Genomic DNA, 14,635 nt, shown 5'->3' with positions numbered 1-14,635 from the left:
TAACTCCGTTATTTTAGGACTAGATAAAAATTTATAAAAAAACGATAAAGAGAAAATATGTTTCTTTTATCGAGATCTACAACCCCTTAAAATACTTGCACTTATTTCTGAGACACCCTGTATAATGACAGATTAACAAATTTTATGAGGATATCAAAATCAAAACCCGCTTGATCTTGAAACTGGTTGATCATGCTCTATTGTATAATATCGTTGATAGTAATATAATTGGGAAGATACGCAACCTAAAGGGCAAATTCGTTACAAGGCTGATTTTATTTCCCTTTACGTCACAAGTGCTGTACGGTGGAGACACCAATCTTTCTGCGGCCAACGCATAAAACACTTATTGTCTCTAATTCGGCCATCATCCACTCTGTCGACTGAAAGTAGAACTACGGTACAGTATTCTTTGTCCGCTGCGCTGTAAACGACTATAAGCGCGCCGCGGCGCAGAGCTAAACTAAATCTCGGACAGGTTGACTAGCGGCGACGGGATTGCCAGCTATATCTCGGACAGGTTTTGTGCCACGAAATCATCCATAAGGTAGTGCATCTTCTTATTTCTTCAATCAACGATGATATGTTGTGTTTTCTTCAAAAATATCATACAGAAGGACTCAAAAAAAGATGTACCTATTTAGTGAATTATTTCAAATGAAACATCATGTGTTTGGTTCTAACCTTGTTCTAACCCTTCTGTCATAATAATTTTTGTTATTTTTTATTTTACTTGGTGAGAATTAGGTATCGAGTTTGTCAAAAAATAGGAGAGTTCATTACTGGACATGTTATACAGAGAGGTGTTTAACTGTTATATATATATATATATATATATATATATATATATATATATATATATATATATATATATATATATATATATATATATATATATATATAAAGCCGTAGACCTTTTCAATTTGATAATAACTCATTCGTATACGATTAATTCGTATTTAAATTATTCATTAAATAAGGTGTTAAATATTTAGACATTCGAAAGAGAAGTATGTCAAAAATTCGACGTGAGCAACCTTGACTGCTTTCTTGAACTGACCAGAATATATAAACAAATTATAGTAATTATTTGTTTTTAAACTGTATAAAATTCTTTACATATTTCAAACAAAACAATGGTTTTATATATATATATATATATATATATATATATATATATATATATATATATATATATATATATATATATATATATATATATATATATATAGATATTTAAGTACGTATTTTCTTATCCTATATGTAATATTATGAGGTTTGCAATCCTCCGGGAGTTAACCAGTTGACAACAGGGGGTTTGCTTAAAATTTAGGAATATTTTGGTCATAGCTTGAAATAATTCAAATAATAATATTTCATGATAAAAACAAATAGTACGGATATTGGCAGTTATTAATGACAGAGTTAAAATAGAAATTTTATTTCAACCAAAATTTTTACAATGATGGACTGAATTTACAACAATCTCCTCCGCTTTGCCAGAACCACAGTCTATTCATAACCAGCCTCTCGAATTACACCTAACATACATATTCTTTTGACTGATATGTAAAACGTCTGGTTGTGAGCTTCATTGAGATTGAAAAAAAAAAAGATTGAGACTGGTGCTCTGTTTACTGGCACGTTTATGGAAAATAGGCGCACTAAAAATAGCGAAGATGCCCAGCTGGTACTTAATAAGTTGTGACGTGTTCTACACAATATTGCATAATAAAAAATCTATTTGGCATTTCAATAGATACATATATCCTTTCTCTCAAAGCAAAATAAAGATAAATTTAAATATCAAAACCTACTTTTAAAAGCATTTATAACTGTTTCTATATTCTTTCCAGACACTTAACCAGAGAAGCCCTTCCACGTCTAGATAATTACAGAAACATAATGTCCATACAGGCAGCGAATAGACCTACCCTGGATGAGCTGTATAACTTCACACTACCCAAAGTAAGCAATACAACATAGTACATGCATTTTCAAAAAAAAAACAATTTTTTTTTACAAATATTCTTATTTTGGCAACTTCATTTGAGAAAGAAATACTAAATATTAATTTTACCTACATTAGCAGTGTTAATTACTAATTAGGTAGAATTATTTTTCCCTACGATTTGACCTAACACCCACAATAATAAACTGACTTGAACCAGTTAATTGGTTTCGTGTTAATTATGACTTAAATTGTCAATTAAACTTTTAGAAAACAACACCTTTATTATACTGCCCACAGACCAGTGAATCATTTATTGCATTCCAAAACCTTAGAGAAATAAGTAGACATAGAACCATATAATATAATAATTTAGTAGTTTAGGCTTTCGCGGCCATCGTTTGAAGCAATTTGGTTTTTCGGGTTATTAGGCCGTCGTCGGTTAGAATTGCTTCCTAAAGCCGGGTTGTCACTGCGCGAAACTGTTTCACGAAAAAATGTTTCGCGTGTGTGTTTCGGACAACGAACATACGTTTCGTGCTCCAAGCGGAAACAAGTGGTGAGCCGCCAGTTTGCGCGAGACAATGATTCTTGGTCCATTTCCGGCGCGAAACACATAATGCACGTTCACACGGAAGACGAAGCTCTTTTGATGCGCGAACGAAAACCGTCTAACGCTAGCTCACTTCGAAACATATTCGCGAAACGAGTTTCGGAGTAATATACACGAAGCGAGGCTAGTTTTGCGAAACAGTTTCGCGCAGTGACAACCCAGCTTAACGTTTCGCTAGCACGAGTGGCTAGCATCCTCAGAGGTGTGTTTGCTCCGACTGCTCACACTAGACATCATCAGTCTAGTGTGAGCAGTCGGAGCAAACACACCTCTGAGGATGCTAGCCACTCGTGCTAGCGAAACGTTAGGGCCATTTCGCACCAACACAGTCCAGTCTAGTCCCGTCAGATTCAGTCTAGTCCAGTAAAATCACTACAGTCCACTGCTTTCACACCAAACGCGTCCGACGTTTGTTGATGACATTTTTTTAACGTGTTTTCAGCAAAAATAAGCAGTTTAACAGAACACTTTGAAAATGGACGAGATTCTTAGAGCACCTAATAATTTCACGTCGATTAGAAAAATGAAGAAGGCGAAGGAGAAATTTATTTTGGATACATCACAGTCATAATAGAAGACTTGTTTTCGGATGTTTTAGTCACTTATTTCCCGATTTATTAGCTGATGCCAAGAAATTGTACATTTTTTTTCGAATGGGAATGCTGGGGGTTATAGGTAAATAAACTGCCTCTTCATTTCCAACCAACCAAAGCAATTAAACTTTCCACATCCATTTGTGTACGAATATCGCAAATGACTGGCATAAAAATTCGACCGAACGAATCACTATCAGTCTTGACCTATCTGGACGAGTGTTTTGTTTGAAAACAACTTTCGTTCCCGCATTTGTTTTTCTCATGACTGTCCTAGATTGGATTCAGCAACGTCCAACGTGACTGATCGTGACTGGATTGGACTGTATTTGTGCGAAATGGCCCTAGGAAGCCCTTAGGAAAAACCAAATTTCTTCAATATAATAATTGTTTGTTCAAAAAAGTCCCATGGTTATTTCGCCACTGCACTATGGTTTCTAGAAGCTACTTTTTTGGCCAAAATTAAACAGCTTACATTTAATGGAAAATATTGACTGTAAATTTGTGTTTTTAATAAAATAATAAAAAACTAATAAAATGAAGTTATTTTTAATCATCTTATTCAACGTGTTATTAACTTTTACCTATGAAGCATCTTCTGTATCTAGTTCCAAAAAAGAAACTTGATCAGTTATCGAATTACTGCTGTACAAAAAAACAATCTTCTTTAGAAATATCTTCTTGGTCTTCTTCTTTTTGCATTTCTTCTTCTTCTTGCTCTTCCTCCTCGTATTCCTCTTATTTTCCATGCTTCTCTTCAAATTGTTCTTCTTTTAACTTCTTTTCGATAAAGTCAGGTACACGAAGTAGGTTGAGTACATCGGCAGGATAACTAAATTTACAAAGCAGCCTGCACAAGTAAAGCCCAATCCTGCTTATGTTCCTCGGAAACTTTTGAGGCCGTTCTTCTCTAAGTTCTGGAAGATTACTCCGAAAAAGGTAATCGTGGCCGGCAGATAATGTGGATGGAAGGGGTTCCTTTAACTCAAGGATAAAATTGTCCTTTAACCAGTCATCACTTTGTTTTAAAAATAAATCTTTAAGCCACGAAGCCGCCTGTCATCTTCTTTAAAAATGTATACAAAGGCGATTTATCTTTTTTCCATTGTGCCTGATAGTTCTTGTTCATTATTCTGAAATTTCTGTCTTACAAAATTTGAAACATACCCGTTTTTCTCAACTTTATCGGCCCCTTGTAGCCATTTTTTAAAAAAAAAAAATTTCAATCGATATATAGCTGAAAAAAAATTCTTTAAAAAAAAAGTTGCAGCTAGTAGCAGCCAATTTTTTCTTTGATATGCTCAGAAAGAATTGTTTCAAATTTTACAATAACATCTAGCATGGAGAAACATGGAGAATTTTTTATAAGTCAAACTAACCTTTTATTTATGTTCTGTCTTAAACTCATTATTTTTAATTAATTAAAAAATAATGGACGCTGATTCTTATGTGCAATTGTTAGTGATTTCTTAAAAATACATACCATAAAGTGTAAAAATAACAGTAATCCGTTTTTAAATTCCACTGAAATATATCACATAATATTCACCAAAACTCTTCCAAAAATAAACAGCAACTGAATAGGCACAAATACCTCTCTAGAACGTCTAAATATAAATGCTGATAAGGAATAAAAATGAAAACTAAACAAAAATATATGCATGTGGTCTTCTTCATTTGTATATCGGCTTGCATTATACTTACAAAAAAAGTCCATATACAGTGAGTCTAAAATATGTATTTTGGCCAAAAAATTAGCTTCTAGAAACCATAGTGCACTGTAAGAAAATCTACAAAATAGAATAGTTATTTTTGTAAACACTGTTGGCGTTAATCCAACGCAACGGAGACTCATTGTCAGCAGTGGTTTACTAATCAACAAACTTGTCTAACGGACAAAAAATGCTTAACGTTTCGGGAAGTACATCCCTTCCTGTCGTCTCGGAAACAAAAAAAAACAAAGGAAAAAGAAAAAAAAATATTTGAAGTGGCAAAACGCGTCTTAACACACAAACGTTGTTTCGAGATAATAAGCAAAAACTGTTTTAGCAAATGTTTGTAGCGTTAATTTACAAAAAACGTGTCCATTGAGTGGAATCATTGTTTTCTATCTTGTTTTTCTAGAAATAAAAATTAATATTTAATTTTTAAACAGAAAAAACAGAAAAATCATTCGGATAAGGCGGGTTTTGTTGCAGTATGATGCATATTGGCTATGAAGAACATTGTCATTTTATATGTAAATTTTTACGGGAAATGTCATCGATCGTCATTTCAGCCAACTGGACGACTTTTTTTTTCGATCATACGGTATTTGCATCCTAACTTGATTTATTAAATATATTATTTTATTGAAATTAAGTAAGGATTTGAAAAGACGTCAGTCATAAATTGAAAGTCATTTGAAAAGACGTCAATGCGGACGGATTTTACTCCAGTAACGTAATTTGTAGTGGATTTTATATAGGAATAGGCGACTATTACTGTAGTTTGAAAATATGCTTATGTAGATTTAAGAGTCCAGAATTAATATGTCATTATGCAATTTTTTTAAAAATGGATAAGGCGGGTTTTGCCCAAGGATACTATATAGAGATAAGGATAGTTCGATTCCTATCTTCCTGCACTGTCAGTTTTTTACGTCGTCTACTGACCGAGTTGAAGTTGGCGCTGAAGATTTTAGACAGTGACAGTTATTTTTGCATTTGACGGACGAGCGCACAGTGCGTTGGAAGATAAATTTAGCGGGACAAAAGCGTTTGGTTAGAAATAAGCCAAAAAATGTGTACTGATAAGAATAAATAGTAGACATTCCAATTGATACAAAAATGCATGAATATTCTTTGTATTTCGATACATTTTCAGAGATATAATTCAATACAGAGATCATACGAAAACAAAATATTTACAAGTGCTTATACATTTTATTAGACAGCCAAATTATGTTGAAGATTGCCAAAGGTATGTACTTTTCTACTGTACGTATATTATTTGTTAAAATCCTTCGTGCCTTTGTTCTGCAGATATCAAACTTTCACTTTTTTTTTCGATATTGAATGATGTAGATCTTTTGAGTTACCAATAGTTACCAACACAGGTAGTCACAGTCACAGGGTGTTCAAGCTTAACAGGTGAATGCCCAAAAAGATTCATTTCAATCGGATAGTATAAAAACAAAACAACTCCATCAAAAGGCACTGAGTTTAAAAAATTTTCTTAGATACTTACTATATATGAATTTACAATTACCGAGTGTTAAAATTAAAATTAAAATATCTATCTTATTTATTGTTTTCAAAATAAAATATATTTTTTTAAAATAAATTATAGAGGGTGTCACAAGATTACAAATTAATTAAAAAAAAAACTGCTAAAGAGATTTTTGATATCATAATTTTATATATTGGCAATAGTTTACAATACGGTTTTTGTGTGTCATGTACGAATAATATCATAGTTTTATTATCTTCTATTTATTTATTAATAAATTAAGTTGTTAATAAATAAATAAATTTAACCATATAGTTGCTATATATTAGACCATTTGCTACGTTCTTAGATTTTAAGTCCCAAGCATTGCTCTTGAGATTTTGCCCCGCTAGAATAACCATCCGCCACACTGTGGAGCGCTGGTCAGCGCGTGACGTAGCATTCCACGGCGACTACGACAGCGGCGATTTGACGCAATCGAACAGTCCTTTAGAATATATACAGTCCTTGGGTTTTGCCAACTTGACGCCTTATTTAAAATATCTAAATGCAACTATTCGAGAAAACTTTAGTTTTTTTAAAAACAGATACGTCTATTAAAAACGTTAACGTTCTGTTTTGGTTTTAAATATCAGTAGTAGAATAAATAATAAATAACATAAAATAAGCTCAGTAAAGACTGACAAATCAACAGAATTTCAAATCAAATTCAAATGTGTCAAATGAATCGTCAAACAGAACTGTCAAGAATCCCCACCCTAGGACCTTTGTCCGTCTACAATGCATGAATACATGGATAGCATTATATACTTCTTCCTTAATCTTTTTATCCAAAGTGACAGATGTATGTAAAGGAACATTTTAAATTTCTTCAAAGTTTCATAGGTCGTTTTTTAAGTCTCTGAATGGTTTAATTAATATTTATGACATATTTTATTCACTATAATAAGTACAACAGGAGAAATCCCAAAAGACTGGCTTAAATCGGTCTTCATCCCTCTGCCTAAAAAGAACAACCCCAAGTCCTGTGATGAGTATCGGCTAATCAGTTTGATGAGTCATACTCTGAAGGTACTCTTGAGGATAATCCAACAGAGAATATATCGAAAATGCGAGGAACAACTGGATGAGACGCAGTTTGGCTTTAGAGAAGGTCTGGGAACTAGAGAGGCTTTATTTGCCATCACAGTAATGCTACAGAAATGTAGAGAATACAATAAAGATGTGTATGTCTGTTTCATTGATTTTCAAAAGGCCTTTGATAAAGTCCAACACGACAAACTTATAGAGAACTTAAAGAGCATCAAATTGGACCCAAGTGATATACAATTAATAAAAAATATCTACTACAATCAAACGGCAGTGGTTCGAGTTGGGGACATCGAGACTGATGAAGTCGAGATTCAAAAGGAGTTCGCCAGGGCTGCGTTCTATCACCACAACTGTTCAATCTATACTCTCAGTTTGTATTTCAAAAAGCACTTTACGAGAGACCTGAGGGAGTAAACATTGGAGGGACATTGATTAACAACCTAAGATTCGCCGATGATACTGCCATAATGGCGGAGAGTGCAGAAGATCTTCAAACCCTGTTGGAAGGAGTCAGTCGAGAGTGTGAAGAAGTGGGACTTGCTATAAACACGCAGAAAACTAAAATGATGGTCATAAGCAAAAACCCAAATATTAACCCTATTCTGACAGTAAATGGGAACCGAATAGAGCAGGTCCAAAAATACAAATATCTCGGCTCTACCATAAATTCTGAAATGGACCCTGATCAGGAAATTAAGATCAGAATTGAAATGGCTCGAAATGCATTTATGAAATATTCCACATTGCTCACAAACAGAAATTTAAACCTTGTTATCAGGTTGAGATTCGTGGAGTGTTATGTGTGGTCGGTGTTAATGTACGGAGTAGAAACTTGGACGCTGAAGACTCAAATGATTAAAAAGCTCGAAGCATTTGAGATGTGGCTCTATAGGCGCATTCTGAAGATACCTTGGACTGATAGAATAAGCAACGACGAAGTGTTGAGACGCATAGGCCGAAAACGAAAACTCTCACAATCATTAAGATAAGAAAAACATCTTACGTGGGACACATATTACGCAGTGACAAATATCTACTGTTACAAAATATTATGCAGGGCAGAATTGAGGGGAGGAAGGGTATTGGCAGAAAGAAAAAATCCTGGCTCCGAAACATTAGAGAGTGGACAAATCTTGGCGTTGGAGAATTGTTCCATGCTGCAAAAGACAGAGAAGAATTTAGAAAAGTGGTCGCCAACCTTCTATGAGAAGACGGCATGGAAAGAAGAAGATAATAAGTACCATTAGCAAGACATTATTTAAGCAGAAAATTGTCCCCTTGAAATACATACTATAAATTTTTGTATTAAAATAGGTAAAATAACAAATTTGGCAACATTGTAGAGTATAAACAAAAACGTGACAGATGTATGTAAAGGAATGTTTTTAAATTCTTCAAAGTTTTATAGATCGTTTTTTAAGTCTTTGAATGGTTTAATTAATATTTATTATATATTTTATTCACTAATAAGTATCATTAGAAAGACATATTTTTAAGTAGAAAAATCCCCATAAATAAATCAATAAAAACTGAATTGGAAGTTTTTTAAACATTAAAATAAACTTTCACATGATATATTTTAATGCTGTTTTAAAATAAATGTGGGAATTTATGACCAAAACAATAAAATATAAAATGATTGTTATTGAACGATAAGTAGCAATAAAATAATAAAAAAATGTGCTAGCAATAACTAGGATTTGTTTCCAGAGTTGTGATAAACTTATAAATGTGTTTTATAAATATAATGCGAATTAATATATGAAATAAAAATTAAAATTCTTTAAATTTTCAATCAATCAAAATCATTGGCATATATGGTAATACGACAGGCTCAATTCCTGTTAGAAACCTTTCAAGAAAAACGAGATCGGTTTTTCGGCCTAACTGGACTCCTCCCCAGACCATAACTGTTCCACCTTGATAAGGGTGCACTTTCTGAACATGATCCAACCGAATAAGATTTCCCGGTTCTCTCCATACCCTAAGCCTTCTCGAATCCGGATGAATTCCAAAGCGTGACTCATCCGTGAAGAGAACATTGGCCCATTGTTCATTCAACCACTGAACATGATCTTGAGCCCACAATTATTGTACCTCTCGATTACCTCTCGTTAAGGGTTGAGCTCTCCAGGGGCGTCTGCTTCTTAAGTTGACCTCTCTTAATCTATTGCGAACAGTGTCAGGACTAACGGTTACATTATGTGTTTCCTGGAGAATTAAACTAAGCTCTGGTGCTGTAAGAGTCGGTCGGCGTCGAGCATTTAATTTTAAAAATTGATCTTGCTGAGGGGTAGTAATGGGAGGTCGCCCTGTGTGCCTTTCAGCAACATCACCACTTTCACGGTAGCGTGCACTTAATCGCGATATTACACTTTGCGTTGTATTTAATGCTCTAGCTACGTCGATTTGGCGCATTCCAGCTTCGAGCATACCCATGGCCCTTAGCATTTCGTCTCTGTTAAGATGTCTACGCTCCATAATGTCGTTTAATACTAAACAGAGTTATTTGAATGAATTCTGGCCAGTTATCATAAAAACATAGCCAGTACAGGTTAAATTCGAACAATTGATGCTAGGTGCTTTTTATACATTTGACAAAAAATGCACAAACACTTCTGCAAATATCCCAAATTTAGAAATAACTAGTGTGACTACTTCGTTTCAATCGAAGTAGAAAGAATCGGCATACAAATATGTGGTTGTTTATTCAAAACATTTATTTTTAACTTTAATAAAATGATATCCCTAGATTTTTCCGGTGTGTGTAGTAAAGTAAAAACAATAATTTTATGAGATGGCCGTGCTAAATGCTACATAGATATATATTGCTAAAATTGCTTATTTTTTGCAGACAGATCAGCAAAGCGTTCAAGCGAATGGCAAACCTGTCAATGTATCTGGCCAATTAAAGTTTGGATGGATACAGGGTGTTCTAGTAAGATGTCTGTTGAATATATGGGGCGTTATGCTTTTTCTCAGGCTGTCGTGGGTTGTAGGACAAGCAGGACTCGGTAAGTAAAGTTTTTTTTTGAAAATGTATGAATAACGCTACCTATACGAGTATTTTGTTTTTATCTCTTGTACCTAATTAATGTTTAGTCTTCGTAACATAGATTCGCAAATTTTAGTTCCAAACCTCCAAGGTATTTATAGTTTAAATTTAAATAGTTTTAGTATACAAAATCAATGTTGAGTAGATAATTATTTTGTTTGTAGGACAATCTATTCTACTTATTCTCACTACAACAATTGTAACATCAATAACAGCATTGTCAATGTCAGCAATCAGTACAAATGGTGTTATAAAAGGGGGTAAGTTATAATAATTACTCAAAAAATATTTTCAATTTGTGTGTAGTACCCTAATAGGACATTCTATTTAATTAAATGCCACTTTCGGTTACCTATTACTTTTAAACATCCACCCTGTACATTTTATTTGATGTAATAAATCGAGATCCATTTTATTTTACAACGGTGTATAAGTTGTAAAGTTGACTTTCTGTTGAGAATGTCATTTTCTATCAAATAAAGTAAAAAAAATACCCAGCGCACTATGGTTTCTAGAAGCTACTTTTTTGGCCAAAATTAAACAACTTGTGTTTAATGGAAAATAAAACTGTAAATTTTTGTTTTTAATAAAATAATAAAAGACTAATAAAATGAAGTTATTTTAATCTTCTCATTCAACGTGTGATTAACTTTTACCTATGAAGCATCTTCTGTATCTAGTTCCAATAAAAAAAGTTGATGAATCATCGAATTACTGCTGTCCAAAAAACAATCTTTTTTTTTTTTTTTTAAATCTTCTTTAGAAATATCTCCTTGCCCTTCTTCTTTTTACATTTCTTCTTCTTCTTGCTCTTCCTCCTCGTATTCCTCTTCTTTTCCATGCTTCTCTTCAAATTGTTCTTCACTTAACTTCTTTTAGATAAAGTCAGGTACACGAAGTAGGTTAAGTACATCGGCAGGTTAACTAAATTTACAAAGCAGCCTGCCCAAGTAAAGTATTTTGCAGCCTGCACAAGTAAAGCCCAATCCTGCTTATGTTCCTCGGAAACTTTTGAGGCCGTTCTTCTCTGGGTTCTGGGATATTGCTCCGAAAAAGGTAATCGTGGGCGGCCGGCAGATGATGTGGATGGAAGGGGTTTATTTAACTCAAAGATAAAATCCTCTTTTAACCAGTCTTCATTTAGTTTTAAAAATAAATTTTTAAACCGCGAAACCGCCTGCCATCTTCTTTCAAAATGTATACAAAGGCGAGATTTATCTTTTTTCCATTGTGCCTGATAGTTCTTGTTCATTATTCTGAAATTTCTGTCTTACAAAATTTGAAACATACCCGTTTTTCTCAACTTTATCGGCCCCTTGTAGCCATTTTTCCAAAAGATCTATTTTTTTCAATCGATACATAGCTGAAAAAAGAATTCTTTAAAAAAAAGGTTGCAGATAGTAGCAGCCAATTTTTTCTTTGATATATTCAGAAAAAAAAAATTTTTGTTTCAAATTTTACAATAACATCTAGCACGGAGAAACGTGGATAATTTTTTATAAGTCAAACTAAACTTTTAACTTTTTATTTATGTTCTGTCTGAACTCATTATTTTTAATTAATTAAAAAATAATGGACGCTGGTTCTTACGTGCAATTGTTAGTGATTTCTTAAAAATACATACCATAAAGTATAAAAATAACAGTAATCCGTTTTTATATCCCACTGAAATATATCACTTAATATTCACCAAAACTCTTCCGAAAATAAACAACTGAATAGGCACAAATACTTCACTAGAACGTCTAAATATAAATGATGATAAGGAAAAAAATGAAAACTAAACAAAAATATATGCATGTAGTCTTCTTCATTTGTATATCTAATAATATAATGCAAGCAATTCCACTTACAAAAAAAGTCCGTATACAGTGAGTCTAAAATATATATTTTGGCCAAAAAATTAGCTTCTAGAAATCATAGTGCAGTGCACAGATTAACCCAGATTTGTCAGTAAGACGGAGAAACATAATTAAAACAAGGATGCATTCGGTCCCTTTAAATATCCTATTTATAGAAACTGAATGTAAAGTGCATGCGTATATGATCAATCGCTACAAAAAAAAACTGTACCATAGATTAATTATTATTTCAATTGGGAATATATTTTTTACAAAAGGCAACAATGCATTCGAGAATGAAACGAAGTCTGACTGATTAAAGGTCCGAGGTCACGGCGGCTTTTATCAGCAAGATGAAATGATGTACTGTAAATGATTATCAGCAAGATGATGTGCCACATCTGAATAGATAATCTGTGCTCAGGGTCATTTCCGATGAAATAGGAAGTGGCCGAAACTAACTGAATACATCAATCAATCCTGATTTATGTCATATACTAACATACCAAATCTCGTTTTTTTTTATCTGAAAAAATAAAAAAGTTATATGGGTGAGCCCCCTCATATAGATATTTTTTGACAAATCAGTAGTCAAGTGATACATACGTCAGTGATACATGATTTAAGTCAAGTGATACATACGAATTGGAATATTTGTTGGAATAAATTCTATAATATTAAATTCTATTTTATAGGTGGGACGTATTATATGATATCACGAAGTTTAGGTCCAGAATTCGGCGGATCCATAGGGTTTATATTCGCGTTGGCCAACGCAGTGGCGTGCGCCATGTATGTAGTTGGGTTCTGCGAGTCCGTCCAAGACCTCTTGTCCAGTTTTGGACTATCCATAGTGGATAGTTCAGTGAACGATATCAGGATTGTTGGCTGTATTACTATTGTCGTTTTAACTGTGATAGTCATCGTTGGAATGGAGTGGGAAGCTAAGGTGAGAAGTTAAATGGTGCTTATATGTCTATTCAAATAGAGTCACAAAAAAATAAAATGAAAATTTTTTTTTTCAAAAATCTGAATTACAAAATTAAATTATGAAAGTGTGAATTAATTAATAATTTTAGGCGCAGTTGGTTTTACTTGTGATCTTACTGGTGGCAATAGCAGATTTTCTGATTGGTTGCATTGTTGGACCACGGAGTGACGAATCCCGAGCCAAAGGCTTTGTTGGATTTAATGGTAATTTATTGGATTTGTATTTTATATGTATATTTTTAATGTTATGTATTAACGTTATATTTTCTTAAGATTTTTTTAAGAATTTTAAAATAATAGTGCTGCAGTGTTGCCAGATCTAGTGATACTGACGTTCTTCATATTTGTATGATTATATTATGTTTACAGAAATTTTAATTTTCGACAAAATAACAAATTACGAAAATAATTTCATTTGTGTAGGGTGTCCCAGGCTGAGCGTGCATTAGAAGTTTCTAGAGAACTACAATATCTAGATCGGAGATTTTGTGCACATCATTGTTTTACAATGAGATCTATCGACTAAAAATATTTTCAATATGGCGGCACTTCCGGAAATACCGGAAGTTGACAGCAACTTTGTTATTTTAAATGGGTGCCCCCATTTTTTATTACATACTTAAATTCTCTGTAAAATTCCATAAATATTAATGTTAAACACTCTATATCTAACATTAACCGTTTTTGAGAAAAAAATTATTTAAAATTTTTGGACGAAAAAAACTACCTGTCAAAAAAATTTGTATAGCCTAAAAGTCAAATTTAGTGATTACCACAGCCACTGTGACGTAAAGAGAAGACATGTGCCTATCTATTTCGAAAATTAAATTGTGCAAATGTCATATAATAATGGCGGTAGCTGTCATGGAATTGAGTGATGAACAAATTATCATAAATAATTTTTTTCAAATGGAAAGCCACTTTTTTTATTTCACTAATGAAATGGTTTTTCAATTCGTTACTTTTTATACATGTTCCTATACCTAAAATAAATCGTTTTTAAGTTATTTAAGATTGAGTTTGAAAACTTGTATTTTTCTTGATTTTATCTAGCTTCCTTTGACATTAAGTGTCAAACGGTCATGCAATTTATTTCCATCTGTCAGAAAACGAATTACTTGAATTTTCTATAGTATAAATACTGCCTGCCCCCCCCCCCTTAAGAATTTAAAAAGTGTATTTATAAAAATATATCTCGTATTTTCGCTCTTTACTGATAGGTATCTAATAGTTGATACTATTAATAATATTCCCTATGATCGAAAAAAAAACAGCGCAAAGTTGGCTCGA

The 14,635-nt window shown here is 33.0% G+C and overlaps 1 protein-coding gene across 1 annotated transcript in view; it reads left to right on the top strand.

Moving 5' to 3' along the window:
• Positions 1 to 14,635, top strand: part of LOC115879452 (bumetanide-sensitive sodium-(potassium)-chloride cotransporter) — a 46,032-nt gene that overhangs the window by 19,683 nt on the left and 11,714 nt on the right. The window contains exons 3-7 of the mRNA XM_030896313.1: positions 1,857 to 1,968; positions 10,314 to 10,473; positions 10,679 to 10,774; positions 13,051 to 13,304; positions 13,435 to 13,549. Of these exons, the coding sequence (XP_030752173.1) occupies positions 1,857 to 1,968; positions 10,314 to 10,473; positions 10,679 to 10,774; positions 13,051 to 13,304; positions 13,435 to 13,549 (737 nt within the window). The remainder of the gene's footprint in view (positions 1 to 1,856; positions 1,969 to 10,313; positions 10,474 to 10,678; positions 10,775 to 13,050; positions 13,305 to 13,434; positions 13,550 to 14,635) is intronic.

Source organism: Sitophilus oryzae, unplaced genomic scaffold (assembly GCF_002938485.1).
Source record: "Sitophilus oryzae breed Bouriz unplaced genomic scaffold, Soryzae_2.0 scaffold_1067_pilon_pilon, whole genome shotgun sequence".
In the NCBI taxonomy this organism is placed as follows: Eukaryota; Metazoa; Arthropoda; class Insecta; order Coleoptera; family Curculionidae; genus Sitophilus; species Sitophilus oryzae.
The sequence above is the reverse complement of the archived record's forward strand: the minus strand, read 5'-3'. Positions and strand labels throughout refer to the sequence as shown.